This window comes from Stegostoma tigrinum, chromosome 7, assembly GCF_030684315.1.
Source record: "Stegostoma tigrinum isolate sSteTig4 chromosome 7, sSteTig4.hap1, whole genome shotgun sequence".
Classification (NCBI taxonomy): Eukaryota; Metazoa; Chordata; class Chondrichthyes; order Orectolobiformes; family Stegostomatidae; genus Stegostoma; species Stegostoma tigrinum.
Window position 1 is genome coordinate 86,426,710 of NC_081360.1, and position 25,482 is coordinate 86,452,191.

Sequence of the window (25,482 nt, forward strand, 5' to 3'; positions counted from 1 at the left end):
GTTAGGTGGATTGGCCATGCTAAATTGCCCGCAGTGTTCAGGGGTGTGTGGGTTATGGGGGCATGGGTCTGGGTGGGATGCTTCAAAGGGTGGTGTGGACTTGTTGGGCCGAAGGGCCTGTTTCCACACTGTAGGGAATCTAATCTAATGAATCTAATAAATTGAATTCACGACGGAAATTTACAATTTAAGGCAACTGTGATTGAGAAACGTAATGTCAGCTGTGACAACAAATACATAAAATCCGTTAGTTGGCTGATCATTTTTGGGAGAACGTCAATTTTCTCTTCGTCTTATTAACGGTGCACCAACAGTTCACATAAAATTGATCTTGTGATTAGATGGAGCTTAGTCTAGAATCACAACAAGATAGGGCCAGTTGGTCAAGTCATAGAGGTGCTGTGAGATGTTCTGTACCTGCCACAATTCTAACTCTTCTTCCGCTTGCTGAAGTGTTTTGTCAAGGCTCATGTTGTCCTGAATGCTCTCTTGAATAATTTCAAAATCCTACAGAAACAAATCAGGAACAGGTTAATGGCAGACAAGATGAAGAACGATACCATGTAATTTCTCTTTTGTTTATTTATCAACCAATTATTTTTGTTATATTTGAAACATGAATAGAACCAATTATTATTCTAAGTAGAAAACTAATATTTTTTGAAACTTTAAGGACAATAATTACTGAACAATTAAATGTCCAAATCTTTGATAGTTTTTCCCTAATAGTTGTAAGTTATGTTATTTGTGAGGTGCTTTAATACTCAGGAAGCCTCATTATTAAACAACATAGAGTAGATTGTTGCTTAGCAAAGTTTACTTTGACTGGCAATTAATAAAGAAACATCTGAATTTCACAATAGATAGTTAATATGCTGACCACATCGATGTACACCACTTTTTCTCTCACCTGAAACCCCTTGCCGGGGCTCAATCATAGAGGTGCCTGCAAGCTTACTGATTCACACTAGCAGAATGCTGTTCACAAGTAAGTGTCAACAGCCTAACCATCATGAAGTATACCATATCGGATACACGTACAAAAACATTTTCCTTTGCTAAAAGAAGATCAGTCGTACAGACTGACTTGATTTCTGCAGCACTAAGACCAAGTGTTGAACACCAATTTCTTCTCGAGCTGAAAACAAGTATATACAGAAAATCAAGTAAATGCTGTGCGGCACTGTGATTATATAGAATTAGAACTCTGTTGTGGCCTCGGCAATCTCAGCTCAAATCCAAAACACGACAGTGATTATTTTTAGCAGGCTCATCTTGTGGTGCAGTGGTCGTATCTTTGGAGCAGATGTCCTGGATTCAAGTCCCACCAGATCCAGACAATTAAATGGGTGGAGGGAGTGAGGTGTAGAAATCTTATGACACAGTGGGAGTGTCACTATTTCTGGGTCAAAGGCCTGCAAATCCCACCTGTTGTATGTGTCTGAACAGTTTGATTAAAATATCTACACACAACGTCAGACCTAAGACCTTCTGGTCTACATAACATTGAATTACATCAACTGATCTCTTTATTCCCAGAATCACCTGGTGAAATTATATAGAACTGATAACATTCCAGATCTAAAGACAAAAATGTCACAATATTTCGACTACATTTAATGGCAATATTGCTATTGATCATTTCAATCTTCAGAAATAGGGACAATGTTCTGTTAGAAGGTTTTATACTTAAATGTAAATGAATAATTCCATGTCTAACCGAATTTATAATCAATTTGTGTTCAATAAATAAATTGCTGACTCTGAAAATGAAGGTTGTAAGTTCAAGGTTTGTTCCAGCATATAAATCAAGACTGATCTTTCAGTGTGGCACTGACAAAGTTCTAGATTATTGGGAGCTTGACCACACTTTAGATTTTAAATCAAGGTTCTGTCAATATGTTCAATACACATTAAATATCCCAGTTATCTACGTTAAGAAAAGTGTTGAGCGTTTCAATGTCCTAATCAGCACTATAAGACCGTAAGGCCAGACCTATCTCGGTCTTAAGTGCATTCAATAACTTGGCCTCCTTTGTGGCAGATTCATCACTGTCTGGCTGATGACTTTTTTTTCTCACTTCAGTTCTAAAGTTTCACCACTTCAGTCTGAGGCTGTGCCCTCAGGTCCTACTTGTTCCTACGAGTGGAAACATCTCCGCGTCCAAGTTATCCAGCCCGCTCAGGATTCTGTAAGTTTCAATGAGACCCTCCTCATTCTTCTACACTCCACTAATTTCTGGGCCAGATTCCTCAGCTGCTCATCATATGACAAGCTCTTCATCCATTCCAAAACAGGTTAGCTGGACATTCATCTCGTTCCAGTACGTACACAGGAAATGGTTGCCATGTTCATCTCCATAAAACAGGCATTCAATTACTGAGTAATTGATCATGTGAAACATTCTGCAATATTTCTGAGATACACTTTTTTTCTTTTAAACTCAATACCAAGCGATGCTAAGCTTGGTATTGAACTACTGGAGTTGCAGGATGAGAAAACAAGTGTTGTTTGGCCATAAATCCAGTAAGTTAGTTATTTACAAGCATAAAGCCTATAATTTTTTTCTATGTTCTGATTTTCATCTGCCATGTTGAATAGATTATGTCTACAATGCAAATTGTACAACAATTCTGTGTTCATTGAAATTGATTTAACACAATACATTCTTTTGGCTGATATACTTAGAACATGTGGGTTACTAAATTCTGCAGCTAGATGCTTGCCATCTTGTTCATACTTGTTCAAAGAAAGGCTGCAAAATCAATTGATATGAATATAATTTACACCAAACATGATGTGAGTTGACAAAAACATTTCCATGGTGGAAACATGTTAATCCAGTTGGTTAGGCAGCAATCTTACAGCTTTGGGTTTGGGATTCAGATGGAGAACTGAAAAGGCTGCATGTGAGTGGAATTAGTTTGCCCAATCCAAGCGAACTCATGTAGATATCTGAACCCTGGTAGAAACAGTGGGTCAAAAGGAACACGAGTGAGGCCGGGGTGAAGCTCAGTAGCCAAGTCCCTAAAGTTTCTGCATGTGCACCCAAGGCAGTGTTAGAGGCACATTTGGCCGAGAAGCATCTGGAGGAGAGGGCCCTCGATTTTTCGGCTTGTCACACATTCATAAGAGAGAAAAATACTTCTAACACCATTGTAATGGAGATCGGGAACAAGCAAGCCACCTCCAACATAGGAATACTGACAAAAATGTCGTCAAACGTAAAATGCAATGTACAAAGGAGGCGCTTACAATTAAAATCGAAGGCAAAAACTCGCGTTAATTTTTTTTAAGATTTAAAGCTTCAGATCGTTTCGGAAATAGAAACCTTTGCCATGATATGTCGCTGAGTGTTGTTATATGAGATCCTGTGTCTGAGCCAGCAGTGTCAGAAAAATGCTGGGAAGCAGTCAGAATACAGTTTTTTTTCTCACCCTGCGGGATTGGAAAGGGGCAAGTACCCTCCCCGTTACCCCTGAAGTCCAGCTGCGAAACGCGATCGATGGGTTTGTTTCTTGCACCCGTCTGCAATTCCGACTGCTTGCTCCGCCTTATTCCGCGGTCCGTTCACAACTTTACTTTCAGTTTCCAGAACTGTTTATTGGAAATCATCTGACAACCTTTGAAAAAAAGAGACAGATGTTTGCATGTATCTTTATTTATTTTCCTTTAATCCTCCATTTTAAAAAAAGACGTTAAATTCTCATCTTGGATCTCATCAGTACCAAATGAAGTATTTTGCAAATCCATAAAGATAAGCATAAAAATTGTTCTTGATTTAAATGCTTGCCAATGCTAATTACGCGATCAAAGATTCTGCACTGGGGGCATTATTCCGGCTAAAGTTTTACAGACCCCGACCCAGACCCAAAACGTCAGCTGCCTTACTCCTAGGTCTGCTGTATTCATCCAGCTCTACACCCTGTTGTGTGTTGTTGGAAAAAAGTGTTTTCTTACGGACTTTTGTGCTCCTGAGATGCTGCTTGGCCTGCTGTGTTCGTCCAGCCTCACATTTTATTTTCTTACGGACTAATCAGTCTCAGCCATGACAGGGTCAAACTGAAAGCTGCTGACGTTACCAATGATAACAAAGTGTGAGGCTGGATGAACACAGCAGGCCAAGCAGCATCTCAGGAGCACAAAAGCTGAATCAGAGAGGGGGACGGGGAGAGGGAACTGGAATAAATAGGGAGGGGGGGAGGCGGACCGAAGATGGAGAGAACAAGAGAGTTGCAGTGGGAGAGAGATTCCCTGAGGTTGGTCCGGAGGGAGGAGGGTAACTTCTTCAGGTTAGGCATCCCTGGAAGAGGCTTCGCAGTGAGGTTAAAATTGTATCAGTGATAATGGGAACTGCACATGCTAGAGAATCCAAGATAACAAAGTGTGGAGCTGGATAAACACAGCAGGCCAAGCAGCATCTCAGGAACACACAAGCTGACATCTGCAGCAAGTGTTGGTTGTTGGAAGAACTGCGCATCAGAGTAAATGATCTAGAATCTGAGCTTCAAACTCTGCGGCACATCCGGGAGGGGGAGAGTTAACGGACACTTTGTTTCGGGAGGCAGTCACACCCGGTAGATTAAATAACTCAAATTCGGAGTGTTCAGGGACAAGGTGTGACTGTAAGTGAGGCAGGTGGGGGATTCAGAGTGCAGGAACCTCAGCCTTTGACCTTGAGCAACAGGTATGAGATTCTTGCTCCCTGTACGGATGAGGAAAAGGACTGTGGACAGGATGAGCCAGCTGACCACGGCAACGTGGCACAGAAGGTCATTCAAAAGGGGGAGCAAAAAGACAGGTAGTTGTTATAGGGGATTCTATAATTAGGGGGATGGATAGTATCCTATGCAAGCCGGATCGGGAGTCCTGCATGGTGTGTTGCGTGCCCGGTGCCAGGGTGCGGGACATTTCTGACCGGGTTGAAAGGATATGGAGCAGGAGGGGGAGGATCCAGTTTTGTGGTCCACGTTGGGACTAACAACATAGTCAAAGCTAGGGTAGAGGACCTGTTCAGGGATTATGAAGCAGTAGGAAAGAAATTGAAGTACAGGCCCTTAAGGGTCATAATCTCCGGATTAGTGCCTGAGCCACGTGCCAATTGGCACAGGGAAAAGGAAGTTAGGGAAGTAAACACGTGGCTAAGGGATTGGTGTGGGAAAGAGGGATTTCATTTCATGGGGCATTGGCATCAGTTTTGGAACCGGACGGATCTGTACCGTTCGGACGGTCTCCACCTGAACCGATCTGGAACCAGTGTTCTAGCGAAAAGGATAAATAGGGTGGTCAGTAGGACTTTAAACTAGTGAGTCGGGGGGAAGGGAAAGTGAAAGAGACAGGGAGCATGGAGTTAAATGGAAAGATAAGCAACAGGATAGCATGTGTACAGGTGGATTTAAGCTCGAGGCAGAAAGGAAGGATAGCTTAAAACAGCTTGGGATTTCCAACCTCTCTAATAATGATAAGAAAGCTAGCATTAAGACACTTTATCTAAATGCTCAAAGTATTCGCAACAAAGTAGATGAATTAACAGCACAAATCCTGTTGAATGATTATGATGTGGTAGGTATCACAGAGACATGGTTGCAGGGAGCTCAGGACTGGCAGAAAAACATCCAAGGATTCACAACATATCGAAAAGACAGGGATGTGGGCAGAGGGGGAGGGGTTGCCTTGTTAGTTAAGAATGGAATTAAATCTACGGCACTGAATGACATAGGGTCAGAAGATGTGGAGTCTGTGTGGGTGGAATTGAGGAACCACAAAGGCAAAAAAGCTTTAATGGGAGTGATGTACAGACCTCCTAACAGTGATCAGGACCAGGGGTGCAAGATGCACCAAGAAATAGACAGGGCATGTCAGAAAGGCAAGGTCATGGTGATCATGGGGGACTTCAATATGCAGGTGGATTGGGTGAATAATGTTGCTGCAAGATCCAAAGAAAGAGAATTCATGGAATATTTGCAGGATGGCTTTTTGGAACAGCTTGTGATGGAGCCCACAAGGCTCTTCTGGACTTAGTGCTATGTAATGAGCCTGACTTTATAAAAGATCTTAAAGTAAGGGAACACTTAGGAGGCAGCGATCATAATATGGTAGAGTTCAGTCTGCAGTTTGAAAGAGAAGGCAAAATCGGATGTAATGGTGTTACAGTTAAATAAAGGTAATTACAGGGGCATGAGAGAGGAATTGACAAAAATCGACTGGAAGCAGAGCCTAGTGGAGAAGACAGGAGACTAACAATGGCAGGAGTTTCTGGGTGTAATTGAGGACACAGTACAGAGGTTCATCCCAAAGAAAAGAAAGATTATCCAGGGTGGGATTAGACAGCCATGGCTGACAAAGGAAGTCAGGAAATATATCAAAGAAAAAGAGACAGCCTATAAAGTGGCCAAGAGCATGAGAAATCAGAAGATTGGGAAGGCTACAAAAACAGTCAGAGGATAACAAAGAGAGCAATAAGGAAGGAGAAGATCAAATATGAAGGTAGGCTAGCTAGTAATATTAGAAATGATAGTAAAAGCTTCTTTCAATACATAAGAAACAAACGAGAGGCAAAAGTAGATATTGGACCGCTCCAAATTGATGCTGGAAGGCTAGTGATGGGAGATAAGGAAATAGCTGATGAACTGAATAAGTACTTTGCGTCAGTCTTCACAGTGGAAGACATAAGTAGTATGCCAACAACTAGTGAGAGCCAGGGGGCAGAGTTGAGTACGGTAGGCATTACAAAAGAGAAAGTGCCAGAAAAGCTAAATATAAATCTCCTGGCCCCGATGTGCTACATCCTAGAGTTCTGAGGGAGGTGGCTGAGGAAATAGCGGAGGCTTTGGTCGTAATCTTTCAAAAGTCACTGGAGTCAGGAATAGTCCGAGATGACTGGAAAATTGCTGTTGTAACTCCCTTGTTTAAGAAAGGATCAAGGCAAAAGATGGAAAATTATAGGCCGATTAGCATAACCTCAGTAGTTGGTAAAATTCTAGAATCCATTGTTAAGGATGAGATTTCTAAATTCCTGCAAGTGCAGGGTCAGATTAAAACAAGTCAGCATGGTTTTAGTAAGGGGAGGTCGTGCCTGACAAACCTGTTAGAATTCTTTGAAGAGGTAACAAGTATGTTAGACCAGGGAAACCCAGTAGATGTTATCTATCTAGACTTCCAAAAGGTCTTTGATATAGTGCCTCACGGGAGGCTGCTGAGCAAGGTGAGGGCCCATGGTGTTCAAGGTGAGCTACTGGCTTGGATTGAGGATTGGCTGTCTGACAGAAGGCAGACAGTTAGGATAAAAGGCTCTTTTTTGGAATGGCAACAGGTGACGAGTGGTGTCCCACAGGGTTCAGTGTTGGGGTCGCAGCTGTTCACCTTATATATTAAATGATCTGGATGAAGGGACTGGGGGCATTCTGGCGAAGTTTGCCGATGATACAAAGATAGGTGGACAGGCAGGTAGTACTGAGGAGGTGGAGAAGCTGCAGAAAGATTTAGGCAGTTTAGGAGAGTGGTCCCAGAAATGGCTGATGAAATTCAATATGAGTAAGTGTGAGGTTTTGCACTTTGGAAAAAAGAATACAGGCATGGACTATTTTCTAAATGGTGAGACAATTCGCAAATCAGAAGTGCAAAGGGATCTGGGAGTGTTGGTCCAGGATTCTCGAAAGGTTAACTTGCAGGTAGAGTCTGTAATTAAGAAAGCGAATGTAATGTTATCATTTATCTCAAGAGGGTTGGAATATAAAAGCAGCGATGTGCTTCTGAGGCTTTATAAGGCTCTAGTTAGGCCCCATTTAGAATACTGTGTCCAATTTTGGGCCCCACACCTCAGAAAGGACATACTCGCCCTGGAGCGTGTCCAGTGGAGATTCACATGAATGATCCCTGGAATGGTAGGTTTAACATATGATGAACGGCTAAGGATCCCGGGATTGTACTCATTAGAGTTTAGAAGGTTGAGGGGAGATCTAATAGAAACTTACAAGATAATGTATGGTTTAGAAGGGGTGGATGCTAAGAAGTTGTTTCTGTTAGGCGGGGAGACTCGGACCCGTGGGCACAGCCTTAAAATTAGAGGAGGTAAATTTAAAATTGAAATGAGACGACCTTTCTTCAGCCAGAGAGTGGTGGGCTTGTGGAATTCATTGCCGCAGAGTGCAGTGGAGGCCGGAACGTTGGATGCCTTCAAGGCAGAGATTGACAAATTTTTGATCTCAGAAGGTATGAAAGACTACGGGGAGAGTGCAGGGAAGTGGAGTTGAAATTCCCATCAGCCATGATTTAAATGGTGGAGTGGACTTGATGGGCCGAATGGCCTTACTTCCACTCCTATGTCTTATGGTCTTATGGACGTTTCGGGCCTAGACCCTTCATCAGAGAGGGGGATGGGGAGAGGGAACTGGAATAAACAGGGAGAGAGGTGGAGGCGGACTGAAGATGGAGAGAACAAGAGAGTTGCAGTGGGAGAGAGATTCCCCGAGGTTGGTCCGGAGGGAGGAGGATAACTTCTTCAGTTTAGGGGATTCTCCAGCATCTGCAGTTCCCATTGTCACTGATACAATTTTAACCTCACTGCGAAGCCTCTTCCAGGGATGCCTAACCTGAAGAAGTTACCCTCCTCCCTCCGGACCAACCTCAGGGAATCTCTCTCCCACTGCAACTCTCTTGTTCTCTCCATCTTCGGTCCGCCTCCCCCTCTCTCCCTATTTATTCCAGTTCCCTCTCCCCATCCCCCTCTCTGATGAAGGGTCTAGGCCCGAAACGTCAGCTTTCGTGCTCCTGAGATGTTGCTTGGCCTGCTGTGTTCATCCAGCTCCACATTTGTTATCTTGGATTCTGCAGCATCTGCAGTTCCCATTATCATCGGTGTTATCAATGTGCGGTCGGACACAGAAATTCCGCTCGGCCTGCCTTGCTCACCAATTCACAGCCTTCCCCCAACAGATCACTTCTCACTGGGCTCGGTCCCACTTCATTAATGATGGGATATTGTCCACCACCCTTCATGACTGGATGTGGCAGGCCTGCATATTTTACATCTGTTTCATTGTTTATGGATCACTCAGCACTGTCAATCATTTGCTACTTACGCTGTTTGATACACAATTAGTCCTGTTTTACAACATCACCAGGGTGACACCTCATTTTTACATATCCTTAGTGCTGCTCCAGGCCATGTATCTTGCCCTTTTGGTTGAACCATGGCTGACCTCTTGGCTTCACGGCAGCACAAAAGCTGACGTTTCGGGTTGAGACCCTTCATCAGAAAAGGATTCTCCAGCATCTGCAGTTCTCATTATCTCAAAAACATACTTCTAGTCACAGAAATGCTCACACAGCTGCCTCACAGTCAATTTTGGATCCAAAGAGCCACTTTGCCTTAAATCCTATGTGCACATACTTTTTTTAACATTCTCGATGAGGGAACTTATCAAAAGCCTTGTTAAAGCCCGTGTAGACCAAATCAAATCTGTTAATCTCATCAACATTCCTGGTTACCTTCTCAAATATTTTGAACAAATTTGTCAGATTACACTATCCCTTAACAAATCCATTCTGACTATCCCTGATTAAACGGCATCTGTCCAAGTACAATTATATTCTGTCCCTTAAAATGCTTTCTCATAATTTACCCATCATGAAGGTTACACTGACTCATCTCTAATTTCCTGATCCATTCATTTCTCCTTCTTTTAAATAATGGGAAATATTAGCAGTATTCCAGTACTCGAGCTCTTGACCTGTGGCCAGAAAAGATTTGAAAATTAATTTTCTTGCAGCTTATATCTCCTCCCTTGCCTCTCTGATCAGCCACAGACACATCCATTTGGACCTGCAGACTTTTCCTGTTTTAATTTTGATTATTATTTTTTGTGCAGTTTTTAACAAAAGAGGGCATGGGTGGTGTCACGGACGTAGGTAGGGAGTTCCTGGATCAAGGGAGAGAAAATGGAGTCCAGATAGGTGGAGATGAGTTCAGTGAGGCAGGAACAGGCAGGGACAATGGGTCAACCAGGGCAGTCAGATTTGTGGATTTTAGGAAGGAGATAGAAGAGGGCGGAATTCACTACCTACATCCATGACACCACCCATGCCCTCCACGTCCTCCAGAACTTCCAATTCCCTGGTCCCCAACACGTCATCTTTACCATGGACGTCCAGTCCCTATACACCTGCATTCCTCATGCAGATGGCCTAAAGGCCCTCCACTTCTTCCAGTCCCGCAGACTCGACCAGTCCCCCTCCACCGACACCCTCATCCGCTTAGTCAAACCTGTCCTCACACTCAACAACTTCTCTTTCAATTCCTCCCACTTCCGACAGACAAAGTGGGTGGCCATGGGTACCCACATGGGCCCAAGCTATGCCTGCCTCTTTGTACGTTACGTGGAACAATCCCTCTTCCATACCTACTCTGGCCCTAAACCCCACCTCCTCCTCCATTACATTGATGACTGAATCAGTGCAACTCGCACGAGGGGCTTGAACATTTCATCCACTTCATCAACACCTTCCACCCCAACCTTAAGTTCACCTGGACCATCTCCAATACCTCTTTCTCCTTCCTGGACCTTTCCATCTCCATTTCTGGCAACCACCTTGAATCCCACCGACTCCCACAGCTGCCTAGAATACCCAACCACCTTCCTGCAAAAATGCCATCCCCTATTCCCAATTCCCAATTCCTTCGCCTCCGCCGCATCTGCTCCCAGGATGAGGTATTCCACTCCCCTACACCTCAGATGTCCTTGTTTTACAAGAACCACAACATACCCCCCTCAGTGGTCGAGAATGCCCTCAACTGTGTCTCCCGCATTTTCCGCAACTCATCCCTCACAACCCCTGCCCGCAATAACAATCAAAACAGAATCCCCCTAGTCCTCACATATCACCCCACCAACCTCTGGATCCAACGAATCATCCTCTGACACTTCTGCCATCTGCAATCCGACCCCACCACCAAAGACATTTTTCTGTCTCCACCCTTGTCTGCCTTCCGGAGGGACCACTCTCTCTGGGACTCCCTTGGCCACTCCACATTCCCCTCAAGCCCCACTACACCCGGCACTTTTCCCTGCAACCCCAGGAAATGCTACACCTGCCCCTACACCTCCCCCTCAACTCTGTCCCAGGCCCCAAGACAACTTTCCACATCAAGCAGATGTTCACCTGCACGTCTGCCAATGTGGTATACTGCATCCGCTGTTCCTGTTGTGGCTTCCTCTCCATCGGGGAAACCAAGCGGAGTCTTGGGGACCGCTTTGCAGAACACCTACGCTTGGTTCGCGTTAAACAACTGCACCTCCCAGTCGCGAACCATATCAACTCCCCCTCCCATTCGTCAGATGACATACCCATCCTGGGCCTCTTGCAGTGCCACAACGATGCTACCTGAAGGTTGCAGGAACAGCAACTCATATTCCGCTTGGGAACTCTGCAGCCCAATGATATCAATGTGGACTTCACCAGCTTCAAAATCACCCCTTCCCCCACTGCATCCCAAAACCAGCCCAGCTCGTCCCCACCTCTCTAACCTGTCCTTCCTCCCATGTATCACCTCCTCCCACCTCAAGCTCCACCCCCATCTGCTACCTACTAACCTCATCCCACCTCCCTGACCTGTCCATCCTGCCTTGACTTATCTATCTCCTCCCTACCTCCCCAGCTACCCTCACCTATACAGGCTCCATCCCAATCTCTTTGACCTGTCTTCTATCCGCCTTCCCCCTCTCCCTATTTATTTCAGAACCCCCTTCCTCTCCCCCATTTCTGAAGAAGGGTCTAAGACTAAAGTTTGTTGAATCCCCTGGACCCGATGGAATTGTGCATGTACTCTTAGTATTTTTCCCAGAATCGTAGTCTCTGGAAAAGCCCCAGAGGATTAGAAAACTGCCAGTGAAACACCTTTACTTACAAATGAAAGCAGATGAAAAAACAGGTTAGTTTAACGTCTGTTGTGGGAAAATGTTCGAGTCTATTAGAGGTAATAGTAGAACATTTAGTAATATATAATATGATCAGGCAGAGCCAGCATGGCTTCATGAAGGGGAAATAATGCCTGAGAAATTTACTATAATTCTTTAAAGAAGTAACAAGCAAGATAAATAAAAGGGATGCAATAAATGTAATATACTTGTGTTTTCAAAGGTGTCAGTTAAGGTACCACACATCAGACTGCTTATTAAATACAAGCCCATGGTGTCGGATACTAAATAAAAACCAAAAGAACTGCGGATGCTGTAAATCAAGAACAAAAACAAAGTTGCTGGAAATGCTCAGCAAGTCTGACAGCATCTGTGGAGAAGAAAACAGAATTAATGTATCGGGTCCTGTGACCCTTCCTCAGAACAGTTCTGAGGAAGTGTCACCGGACCCGAAACATTAACTCTGTTTTCTCCTCCACAGATGCTGCCAGACTTGTTGAGCTTTGCCAGCAACTTTGTTTTTGTCCCATGTTGTCGGAGGTAGTTTATTATCCAATGACTTATGGTCTTATTGACACAGGGGCAAATCACCTTCTTACTTACTTACCTTCTACATATCTTCTGTGGAGGAAGGCAATCCAGTGTGGGGTACAATGAGAGAATGTGGGGGAGAACAACAGAGTGAGAGCAAATTGGAGGAGAGCAAGCTTAACATAGAAGAGAATGAGCCCAGCACGGGGGGAAATCGAGCCCAGTGCAGCAGCAATCGAGGTCTCCCTGTTGCTGTGACAGTGATGAGCCTGGGGAGATTGAGCCCAATGTGGAGGAGATCAAACCCTTGTGGGGAATGCGAGCCCAGCATGGCTAAGCACTTAAGAAGGACTTCAATGTTGAACATTTAACTTTATTTTTCTACTTTACACTAAGAAGGACGACAATGTTGAACTTTTAGCTTTATCTCCTTATTTTTCTACTTTGTCTAAGATTTTGTACCTGGGTACTAAGATGTCACCTGGAATGGTGACATTGTGCACTTTTCACTGTACTCCTGCATTCCAATAATTGAATACATGTGACAATAACATCTAATTCTAATTCGAACTCCAAATCTAACCTTATTAGTTCAGAAAATCCATTAGCTGAGGAGAATGAAGCTACAACGTTCTAATGGAGCATTACATGATGCAGGCAGACCACCACTCAAAACTAAGGGAATGTGGTGAGTATATTTGGAGAAGAGAGACCAATACTTTGTGGACCAGTGTGCATTATTAGAAACAAACATTTCTCAAATCCACGCAGAAGTGATGCTTCATCCTCAAACATCTACAGTACATCAAAGAACTTCAAACTCCAAAGCCAAATACCAGTGATCAGTGTAGCATTACTCAAGAAGCAGACTTCACAGAACTCTGAAGAATGTTTGACTAACTAAGAGAACAAATCTGCCACTTGACATTAATTATATTGGTGCATGACAACTTTTCACCACTGAGAGATTCGAAGAAGCTTCTGATTTCATAGGTTTGGAGGAATTGTTTTAAAGCGGGGGAGTGGACATCACTCATTCAGAGCGCCAACGCAGGTATGATAGGTCATTGGCCTCCCAGGAGCTGAAAACATTCTGTGAAATGTTGCAGGCTTTTGTGTTAATCTTCTTTTTGGTAGAACCACACATTACCCGTGATGGTATCTTGTTTACATGTGACTAGCCTAAGGTTAAGCAAGCTTAGCCTCAACACAGTCGCCTTGGAATGCTCCTAAAGCTACCTCTTTCTCTGCCTCCTTAATCCTGAAGGGATGAAGTTCTTCCATTTTAACCTCTTAATCCAGCAGTCACCTGGTGGCACAGTGGTTAGCACTGCTACCTCATACCACCAGTCAACCTGGGTTCAATTTCAGCCTTGGGCAACAGTCTGGGTGGAGTTTGCATGTGCTCCCGATATATGTGTGGATTTCCTTCCACAGTCTAAAGATGTGCAGGATAGGTGGATTGGCCATGCTAAATTGCCCATAGTGTCTAGGGTGGAAAATGCAGGGATGGGGTAGGGGGTGGGATGCTCCTCAGAGGGTCAGTGGGGCAAGTGGTCCGCTTCTATACTATATGAGTTCTGGGATTCAAAGCAAGAGCACAGAAGGTGGCAGGACATTCAGTCTTTTACCCCCACAAAGTCCTTAGCACGGGTTAACTCACATAGGGTCCTTGCCGGTGATGTTTAAATTATTATGCCTACTTGCAAACACCTCCATGGGCGCCCCTGGTCTTACAATTCTGTGAAACCTTTGTCTCCCTTGAATTCTCATTTTCAGAAGAATTACAGATTGAAATAGCTCCTCTAACAGTAACAGGATACTCTGTCTAAATTGACCTTAGGAGAGGAAGTGGTGTAGTGGTAGTGTTAGTAATCCAGAATCCCTGACTCATGTGGGCGCAGGAGTTTGAATCTCACCAAGCCAGCTGTTAACATTTGAATTAAATAAAAATGTGGAACGAAAAATAACAGTGATCATGTAACTACTGTTAGTTGTCAGGAAAATCCTACATACTTGGCTAATATCCTTTGGGGAAGGAATGATATGAATAGGAAGGTTTTAGAGGGATATGGGCTAAATGCTAACAAATAGAACTAGATTAACTTCGGATATCTGGTAGGCATGGACCAGTTGGACTGGAAGGCCTGTATCCACGCTGTACAGTTCTATATGTCTATGACTATCTTGACTGGTCTGGCCAACATGTGACTACAGGCATACAACCATGTGGTTGACTGTTAATTGCCCTCTGAAGTGGCCCCAGCAAGTTACTCAGGTCAAGAAGCAATGAGGGAATACAAGCTAGCCCATTCAGTGACGCCTACATCCCATGTTCAAATTTGTCTTTTCTTTCAAACTCCCTAAACCTATATTTTTAGTCACCTCTCTTCATATTGTCTCCATCGGTCACCAATTTCATTTTCTGACTTCCTTGTGAGGCGCACTGGGACATTTCACTGCATCAAAGTGCCCCATGTAAATGCAAGTTGTTGTTGAGTTTGGGCTCTGTGAGTAAAGTGGACAACTAGCAGTCATGACCATCTCTTTGACAACCAGATGGGAACCAACCGGAAAGCTGGAACCTGAGCCGATTCAACAATTTCCTGGGTGGCATTGGTTATTTTTAAATACACATTGGCTCTCGCCATATAAAGTCACTCACACGTTTAGTCCTATAATCTTTCACTTTCGATTCTCATCACGGACGTATGTTTCCGAGCAATGATCAGAGGAGAAGTAAGCTGTAAACAGCGTTCGCCCTAAGAGGTGGTCTCACAGTTTGCATCCTCCCCCCGTCTTTCCCCAGCAGACAGTGTTGACAGGACGCAAGGTTGAGGCTGTGATCTCAGCCCAGCCAAGCCAGAAAGGAGAAAGGATGGCAGGGTTCCCGGTGTTAGTGGAGGGTCTGCCTGTCGAGCTGGACTCTGTCAAAAGTAAACTCGCCATTTATTTCCAAAGCAAAAAGAGATCCGGTGGAGGGGAATGTGAGATCAAAGCGCACGAAGATCGGAGGAAATTCCTGATCTACTTTCAAAATAAACAGGGTAAGACTCTAATGCTGAAAAAATAGGCGAAAAGTTCCGTGTGCCACCAAGCGATCATTTGTCTAGATAAGGAGGCTTTCATTTGTACCGGTTATTCAGTGCAGTTACAGAGGGGTGTCTTTAAACAGATTGATTTGAAAATATATGCAGTGCAATTTCACACTGATCAAATTTTTAATGTGTTTTTTTTAGAATAATACGCTTCCACTATTCTGAGGCGTCATATTAAGACACTTGTTATCTGTGTGAGGCATTTTCGTTTCTAACTATTAGTTGCATCAATTTGACACCATTTGAAAGATTGATATCAGAGAGAATGGGGACTGCAGATGCTAGAGAATCCGAGATAGCAAAGTATGGAGCTGGATGAACACAGCAGGCCAAGCAGCATCTTAGGAGCACAAAAGCTGACGATTCGGCCCTACACCCTTCATCAGAGAGGGGGATGGGGAGAGGATTCTGAAAAAAATAGGAAGAGAGGGGGAGGCCGACCGAAGATGGATAGAGGAGAAGATAGGTGGAGAGGAGAGTATAGGTGGGGAGGGGATAGGTCAGTCCAGGGAAGACGGACAGGTCAGGGAGGTGGGATGAGGTTAGTACGTAGGAGATGGAGGTGCAGCTTGGGGTGGGAGGAAGGGATGGGTGAGAGGAAGAACAGGTTAGGGAAGCAGAGACAGGTTGGACTGGTTTTGGGATGCAGTGGGGGGAGGGGAGATTTTGAAGCATGTGAAATCCACATTGATACCATTGGGCTGCAGGGTTCCCAAGCGGAATATGAGTTGCTGTTCCTGCAACCTTTGGGTGGCATCATTGTGGCACTGCAGGAGGCCCATGACGGACATGTCATCTAAAGAATGGGAGAGGGAATGGAAATGGTTCGCGACTGGGAGGTGCAGTTGTTTATTGCGAACTGAGCGGAGGTGTTCTGCAAAGCGGCCCCCAAGCCTCCGCTTGGTTTCCCCGATGTAGAGGAAGCCACACCGGGTACAGTGGATGCAGTATAACACATTGCCGGATGTGCAGGTGAACATCTGCTTGATGTGGAAAGTCATCTTGGGGCCTGAGATGGGGGTGAGGGAGGAGGTGTGGGGGCAAGTGTCACACTTCCTGTGGTTGGAGGGGAAGGTGCCAGGTGTGGTGGGGTTGGAGGGGAGTGTGGAGCGGACAAGGGAGTCACGGAGAGAGTGGTCTCTCTGGGAGGCAGACAAGGGTGGGGTTGGAAAAATGTCTTTAGTGGTGGGGTCGGATTGTAGATGGCGGAAGTGTCGGAGGATGATGCGTTGTATCCCGAGGTTGGTGGAGTGGTATGTGAGGACTAGGGGATTCTCTTTTGGCGGTTATTGCGGGGGTGGGGTGTGAGGGATGAAGTGCGGGAAACGCGGGAGACATGGTCGAGTGCGTTCTCAACCACTGCGGAGGGGATGTTGTGGTCCTTGAAAAACGAGGACATCTGGGATGTACAGGAGTGGAATGCCTCATCCTGGGAGCAGATGCAGCGGAGGCGAAGGAATTAGTTTTGTTTAACAACAAGTGAATGGATGTTTTGAAACTGGGACATCCTTAACGAGAGTCATACTGCATTCAAAGCGTTAATTCTGTTTCTCTCTCCACGGTTGCTGTCAGACTTGCTGAGATTCTCCAGCAGTTCCTGCTTTTATTTCTGAATTTTCCTCTATTCCTCCCAGCTGTACCTAATGATAAATCGTCCGACACCAGGTTATGATCCAACAGGCTTATTTGGAACCACACAAGATTTTGAAGGGCAGCCCCTTTATCAGGTGCACCTGGTGTAGTGTGACTTCTGACTTTGCCCACCCCAGCCCAATACTAGCACCTCCACATAATGTTATTTTCAGTCCATTACCGAAAAGAAAGAGAAAGAAAGGGTAAAAATTGTTTCAGAGATAGTCGGAACTTCAGAGGCTGGAGAATCTGAGATAACAAGGTCTAGAGCTGGATGGACACAGCAGGCCAAGCAGCATCAGAGGAGCAGGAAGGCTGACGCTTTGGGTCTGGGCCCAAAACGTTAGCCTTCCTGCTCCTCAGATACTGCCTGGCCTGCTATGTTCATCCAGCACATCACTTGTTATCTTAGAAAGAAAGGGCTTAGAGGTGATAAATGGTGGATGATCAGGGGTGTTCTTACTGCAAGGTAGATTTTCACTTTCCAATTCAGGAATAAAACAGTTGATCTAATTCTTATGTGACAAGAAATCATGTAACTAAATTGCCTTTTCTTTTACAAATGAAGACATTTTCGAATCAATCTGTTACAGAAATGTTATTACACACCACTAGAGCAGGTGGAACACTTTTTATTCAGTCATGGGATGAAGGTAGCACTGGCTCGACCAGGATTTACTGCCCATCCCAGAGAGCAGTTAAGAGCTAACCACATTGCCGTGGGTCTGGAGTCACAGGTAGGCCTGACCAGATAAGGATGACAGTTTCCCTCTCTAAAGAACATGAGTGAACCAAACGGGTTTTCCCAACAATTGGCAATGAAATCATAGTCATCATTAGACGATCCGAACCCTAACATCATATTCCAGATTTTTTAAAAATTGGACTCTAATTCCACCATCTGCCATTAATCTGGGATCCCAGCACATTACCTGGATCTCTTGGATTAACAGTCCAGCAATAATACCAGCAAACCATCATCTCGCCTTGGTTGAACCTAGGGTTTCTGATGCAGATGTATAGAAATTACTACTATACCACAAATGCCCCTTTGTAAGATGGGATGTTGCAAATTACCCACCTGTTACAGGAACCACTCAATTTTTATTATCATTCAATTCACTACCAAGTAGCCAACACCCAATGCTATGTTACTCCCAAATACCGAAGTGGAAATTCACATCTAAATATATAAATACCAGAGCAGGAAGAGACTGAAAGTAATTGGAGATGAATGCAAAAACTATTGTGCTTTCCCAGTGACAGACCGCGTCTCCCGTATTTCCCGCAACACATCCCTCAGACCCCGCCCCCACCTCAACCGCCCAAAGAGGATCCCCCTCGTTCTCAAACACCACCCCACCAACCTCCGTATACAACGCATCATCCTGCGACACTTCCGCCATCTACAATCCGACCCCACCACCCAAGACATTTTTCCATCCCCACCCCTGTCTGCTTTCCGGAGAGACCACTCTCTCCGTGACTCCCTTGTTCGCTCCACACTGCCCACCAACCCCACCACACCCGGCACCTTCCCCTGCAACCGCAGGAAATGCTACACCTGCCCCCAGACCACCTCCCTCACCCCTATCCCAGGCCCCAAGATGACTTTCCATATTAAGTAGAGGTTCACCTGCACATCTGCCAATGTGGTATACTGCATCCATTGTACCTGGCGTGGCTTCCTCTACATTGGGGAAACCAAGCGGAGGCTTGGGGACCGCTTTGCAGAACACCTCCGCTCAGTTCGCAATAAACAACTGCACCTCCCAGTCGCAAACCATTTCCACTCCCCCTCCCATTCTTTAGATGACATGTCCGTCATGGGCCTCCTGCAGTGCCACAATGATGCCACCTGAAGGTTGCAGGAACAGCAACTCATATTCCGCTTAGGAACCCTGCAGCCCAATGGTATCAATGTGGACTTCACCAGCTTCAAAATCTCCCCTTCCCCCACCACATCCCAAAACCAGCCCAGTTCGTCCCCTCCCCCCACTGCACCACACAACCAGCCCAGCTCTTCCCCTCCACCCACTGCATCCCAAAACCAGTCCAACCTGTCTCTGCTTCCCTAACCTGTTCTTCCTCTCACCCATCCCTTCCTCCCACCCCCAAGCCGCACCTCCATCTCCTACTTACTAACCTCATCCCACCTCCTTGACCTGTCCGTCTTCCCTGGACTGACCTATCCCCTCCCCACCTCCCCAACTATACTCTCCTCTCCACCTATCTTCTTTTCTCTCCATCTTTGGTCCGCCTCCCCCTCTCTCCCTATTTATTCCAGTTCCCTCTCCCCATCCCCCTCTCTGATGAAGGGTCTAGGCCCGAAACGTCAGCTTTTGTGCTCCTGAGATGCTGCTGGGCCTGCTGTGCTCATCCAGCCTCACATTTTATCGTCTTGGATTCTCCAGCATCTGCAGTTCACACTATCACAGGGAAATCACCTAGTTACTTTTTGAACGTACCTTGACCTTACTCGAAATATTTATCATGGAAGGATAAGAGTAATAAACAAGATATGTCATTTGACATAATGGCCTTTTGGATCTTCTCCAATTTCACCCTTCAACATCATTTGCAATGATTACTAACATATTATCTGGGTTTTGAGGAAGAGTCACTAGACCGAAAATGTTAACTTTGATTTCTCCTCACAGATGCTGCCAGACCTGCTGAGCCTTTCCAGCAACTTCTGTTTTTGTTTCTGATTTACAGCACTTGCAGTTCTTACATAATATGTGGCTAGTAGAATATTGCATATGCTTGACGTTCGCCTTTCAATGCAAAAATCCGCTTAAAATCTGCGTCAATACAACTTTGCACCGCTACAAATGCGTGTGATCTGATCTAACTTCCTGAAATTACTTGCAATATTCTAGGTTGACTTCATCTACAGAATTTAATAATTTATACATTGAAAAGGTCCTGCCTTCTTCCTAGGCTCAATCTAATGTATTTTTTTTTCCCTGTAATTCATCTGCTTGACTTGTTAGGGGAAGAAGTATGCAATTTACAATGTTCAGCCTCACTACTGGCTCTGAATCCATCTCGGAGTCTCTGTGCCTTCCTGTAGAGTGCTAATTAGACCACAGAAGGCTCCAAATGTGGCCAAGTCAGTATAATTAGATCAGTGCATAAAGCTTTTGTGTTTTTCCTGTTGATCTTTAATTTACATTCTGATGTTAGGATTTGACTTTGTGCTGGGGTCTGTGCCTTCTGGAAATGCATCTTAGAAGTCTAGATGCTTCAGGTTACACTTTCCTGACCATTTAATGACCCAGGTCTGAAAGTACTCGGGATTAGAACTAATATCGCAGGTCTCATAATCCAGAATCCCTGAATAGTGCTTTGGAGAAATAGATTCAATTTACACTATGGGAAATAGTGATATTTGAATTCAGTAAAAATCTGAGAATTAAACCATTTTAAATGCCTGGTTGCCTTACTAATGGGAAGGAATTTGGCTAACCTTTGTGTAGAGTGACCAACTTGTGATTCCAGAACCACAACAATGTAGTTGACTCTTAACTGCACTCTGAAATGGCCTGGCAAGCCACTCAGTTTGAGAACAATTAGAGATGAGTGATAAATATTACAATAAATAATGATACCTTCTTTTCATTAGTGAATAAAACAGGTTGTTTTCTCAGATTATGTGTGCTATTTCATTAGATTAAAGGCTCATAGAAAGAAAAGGCAGTGTCAGATTGGATTTAATAATTGTTTTAAAGGCAGAGTTGTGGCAAATGTTTGTTGCTTAAATGGGAGATGGTAAACAGTGCCGTTCCTCAGGGGTCACACATAGGAACCACTGCTCTTATGTATGTGATTAAGATATTGGAATACCAAGCAAAGTTACAAACTTGTAAATGATACCAAATTTTGAAGTGTGGCAATAGGATAGCAAAATGGGCAAACAGGTGACAGATGAATTGAAGACAGAGAAGATTGAGTTGATGTCATAGGCATGGGGATAGAGTCAGGCAATTTAAATTTAATTTACATAGATCTAAATATGTGCAGAGACAGAGAACCTGATGGTTCACTTGCATAGGTCCTCAAAAGTGGCAGAACATCTTGAGAGAGGCCTGCAAAGCATGAAGGATCTTGGTCTTCATATAGAGGCATTGAGTACAAAAAAATCAGAAGTATTTCAATGAATTTTTGTAAAGTCACAAAGAGTTTTGCAGCCTATCTGGTCACCAAATTTCAGGGAGAATGTAAGGGTTCTTGCAGGTGTAGATTTCCGTACATTTTCCACATGGACAGATTTTAACCACAGGTTTAGGCCGGAGAATCTAGCCCTCTTCCCCTTTCAGTGAAGCAGGCTGAGGGTGGGTTTGATAAAGATATGGAGCAACATGACAACTTAGATAAAAGAGAGAAAGGAGACGTGTTCTCCTTAGCAGATCATACAAGGACACAGGAGCATGGATTTAAAACTTTGGACAATAGATAGGATGATTATGACTGTGAGCACTGTGTCTGTACTGACCGTGAACTAACCCCCTCTGCCTGCACATGGTCTGTGCCTCTCTGCTATTCTTGTGTTTGTCTGAATGCCTCTTTAACGCTGCTGACGTATCTGTTTCTGTCACAATTTCAGGCACTTACCATTCTCTGCGTAAACACTTGGCTCGCACATCTCATTTTAACTTTCTTCCTCTCATCTTAAACTTATGCCTCCTATTATTTGACATTTCCAACCTGAGGAAAAGCCCTCTGACTATCCAACCTATCCACACCTGATTAGCACACAGATTAGAAGCAGGGGGAAGATTGTATGCAGTGTTGCAGAATTCCCCAAAAGAAATTTCCTTGTACTAGCATGATTTTATGACTTAAATGAATATCATTCTAACTACTCTTTTAAAATGTGTCTGATTACATATTTGGCAATTCACATTCATGATCAGATATGTAACCAATGTTGCTGTTGTTAATATTGATACATGTTGTGCACAATTTGTTCCATAATTAACTACTGTTTTGATGGAGCAAATAAGTTGAAACCGATGTTGGTGGTGGATGGATCAATAACCTCATGGGCCCAAATTTTAGATAATGAGCGAAACTCTGGCAAGGAAATTAGGCATCTTTTTTAACATAGTGATTTGCCACAGTGAGCCTGAATGCACTATTACAAAATGTCTTGGAAGCAACTTTCCACAAAGAAAAATGAATTCTTTTAGTTGCTATCCTCCTTGAAAGTTGCTAATTGATGATAATTTAATGTTTTAATATTTCATGCTATTATAGTCATGTCCTGTGGTCATAATAATATGGCATGGACACTTGCTCGCTCTGTCCAGAGGATCTGTTTTGTGACACACCCATATAAATTAATGCATGATATGATAATATCCTGAGGACACTTGACTGAGTGGATGTTGAAAAGATGTTTCTTGCAGAAGAATCTAGAACAAGGAGTCAGAGGTTAAAAAAAGGGGATGTCCATTTACACAGAGATGAAGATTTATTGTTTCTATTTGTAAGTCTTTGGGATTTCCTTGCACCAAAGGTTTTAGATGTAGCATCTTTAAATATTTTTAAGGCAGGGATGCTAGATGCTTGATTACCAAGGGAATGAAAGATTATTGGGAATGTAGAATCAGCCATGATCTTATAGAAACAACAACAGAAGTTACTAGAAAAGTTCATCAGGTCTGGCAGCATCTGTGAAGAGAAATCAGAGTTACCGTTTCGGATTCAGTGATCTTTACCCAGAACTGGGGTCTCAGTCCTGAGGAAGGCTCACTAGACCCAAAATGTTAAGTTTGATTTCTCTTCTCAAAGGCTGTCAGACCTGCTGAGCTTTTCCAGTAACTTTAGTTTTTGTTCCTGATTTACAGCATCTGCAGTTCTTTTGGCTTTTATGACATTATAAAATACTAGAGTTGACACACAGTGTCAAGTGGGATTCTATACAGTTAGCAGCCTTTATCACCATGGCCTAATGGTACAACTCCTTCGTATTAGCAGATGAAGCAGACGTAGATGCTTATTTCTTTTAATATTTACTTGAGGGAATAGAGACAAGATGGGCGTGCAGATAGGGATGGCAAGCTTTTTTTATTCATGTGTGGGATGTGGGTGTTCCCAGCTGAACAGCATTTATTGCCTGTCTCTAGGTGCTTTTGAACTGAGTACCTTGCTAGGCCAATTCAGAGACAACCACATTGCTGTGGGCCTGGAGTCACATGTAGGCCAGACCAGGTCAGGTCAGGATGGCAGATTTCTTTCCCTGAAGGGCATTAGTAAACCAGATGGGTTTTTCTCCCCCTCAGCAGTTACCTTATGGTCATCAGTAGATTCTTGATTCTGGATTATTATTGAATTCAAATTCCATTAGCCGATTTTCTGATTGATAGTTTAGTGATTTTCTGATTGATAGCCTAGTGGTAATACCACTAGGTCACTGCTTCTCCCACCCTCTTCCCTGAAGAACATTAATGGGTTTATAATAGTTCGGAGCCCTTATCACCAGGACCTAATAGTGCAGCTCTTTAAATAGTGGACTTTTACAATAATCCATGGTAATATTTCTGGTGCTGGCAAACAAATTAAGGCCTGTTGAATCCATAGTGGTCTTATGAACTCTCGACTTCAGCATTGCTAGTTAAGCCCTATGGTGGCAGGCTGAAGAATTCTTGGCTTGACTTCCGAATTGATTAAATTACATGTAAAAAATGTGATTGAATCTCTAAAACCTGAAGCATCATTATCTGCATATGTAAGCACATATGTGCCTCATGCTCTTCGACATTCTTGACAAGATTGAGTTGGGGGGTGTGCAGTCTGACGTGTTCACTTGTCCCACGTCCTGAAAATGAATTTTAAAAATTTCATGTTAATTTTCAATGCCAGAGATGTTGGTTGACAGGAATGATATATTATTATATTTGTGCGACTCATGACTTCAGTTGCCTATTTTCATATTTCAGATGGCCACACCTTGGCAGATGGAGCCATAGAGATATACAGCACAGAAACAGACTCTTTGACCCAACTCATCCATGCCGACCAGACAGCCTAAATTAATCTAGTCCCATTTACCAGCAATTGGCCCATATCCTTCTGAACTCTTCCTATTCATATACCCATCCAGATGCCTTTTAAATAATGTAATCGTACCAGTCTCCACCACTTCCTTTGGCAGCTCGTTCCATACACACACTGCTTTCTGCGTGAAAAATTTGCCCTTTAGAACCCTTTTAAACCTTTTCGCCTCTCACCTTAAACCTTTGCCTTCTAGTTTTTGGACTCCCCACCCTGTGGAAAAGACCTTGTCTATTTACCCTATCCATGTCCCTCATGATAGGCGTACATGGAATAGTGTAGGTTAGATGGACTTCAGACCGTTATGACAAGTCGGCACAACATTGAGGGCCGAAGGGCCTGTATTGTGCTGTAATGTTCTATTTTCTATGTTCTATGTTCTATGATCTTATAAACCTCTATAAGGTCACCCCTCAGCCTTGAACGATCCAGGGAAAATAGCCCCAGTCTGTTCGGCCTCTCCCTGTAGGTCAAACCCTCTAACCCTGGCAATATCTTTGTGAATCTTTTCAAGTTACACAACATCCTTCCTATAGCAGGGAGACCAGAATTACACACAATATTCCAGTAGGGGTCTCACCAATGTCCTGTACAGCCGCAACATGACCTCCCAACTCATATAGTCAATGCACTGACCAATAAAGACAAGCATATCAAATGCCTTCTTCACTATGGCACATATTGCTATCTGAAGCCTGGAAATATTCAGGCCAGAGAGTTTTGAGAAGATTTGTAGCTCAGGTTGAGGTTCTGGATGTGAGTTTGGTCGCTGAGGTTGAGGTTACCACAACCTGAGCTACAAATCTTCTCAAAACTCGCTAGCACCTATGGGCGCAATATGCTAAAACTGGCCCAAAGATGGGAAACCAATGCCATCTGACAGAGTGCCACCCGCGAACAGCTGTACTTCCTGCACAAATGCCTAAGAAAATAGAAAGCGGGACATAACACCAGTGCTTCGTCGGAGGCTCACTGTTGATGTTACCTAATATGGTGACGAAACGTCTGAAAACAAACCTTCCAGCTCAGCGAGCAAACTCACATCCATATTCAGGCCCTAATATAGTTGGGTTGAAAATAGTGTGATTGTAGTGACAGAATGATGCATACAGATTTTACTAATTTAATGTAGTTAGAAAGTTGATAAGCGCCACATTGATGATTATCACTGGAAATGATAATCCAATTGTTAAGAGTTGTATAAAGGTATGCTATTTTTGAAAAATTCTGAAAATAAATGTTT

The 25,482-nt window shown here is 43.9% G+C and overlaps 2 protein-coding genes across 6 annotated transcripts in view; one reads left to right on the plus strand and one right to left on the minus strand.

Annotated features, from left to right (window-relative positions):
* The window catches only part of nmi (N-myc (and STAT) interactor), a 37,682-nt gene extending 22,485 nt beyond the window's left edge, over positions 1 to 15,197 (minus strand). Inside the window, exons 1-3 of one of the 3 annotated variants that reach the window (XM_048534291.2) lie at positions 15,113 to 15,197; positions 3,439 to 3,624; positions 418 to 507 (exon numbers count right to left, since the gene is read on the minus strand). In XM_048534291.2, the coding sequence (XP_048390248.1) occupies positions 418 to 471 (54 nt within the window). In that variant the 5' untranslated portion in view covers positions 472 to 507; positions 3,439 to 3,624; positions 15,113 to 15,197. Of the gene's footprint in view, positions 1 to 417; positions 508 to 3,438; positions 3,625 to 3,892; positions 4,035 to 15,112 lie in introns of those variants that run through there. The other 2 variants (XM_059647479.1, XM_048534290.2) reach the window with 2 other exon arrangements.
* The window catches only part of parp14rs3 (poly(ADP-ribose) polymerase family member 14-related sequence 3), a 132,927-nt gene that overhangs the window by 29,807 nt on the left and 77,638 nt on the right, over positions 1 to 25,482 (plus strand). The window contains exon 1 of one of the 3 annotated variants that reach the window (XM_048534286.2): positions 15,129 to 15,494. The exons of 1 other annotated variant lie outside the window; for it this stretch is intronic. In XM_048534286.2, the coding sequence (XP_048390243.2) occupies positions 15,326 to 15,494 (169 nt within the window). In that variant the 5' untranslated portion in view covers positions 15,129 to 15,325. Of the gene's footprint in view, positions 1 to 15,128; positions 15,495 to 25,482 lie in introns of those variants that run through there. One more of the 3 variants, XM_048534288.2, reaches the window with a different exon arrangement.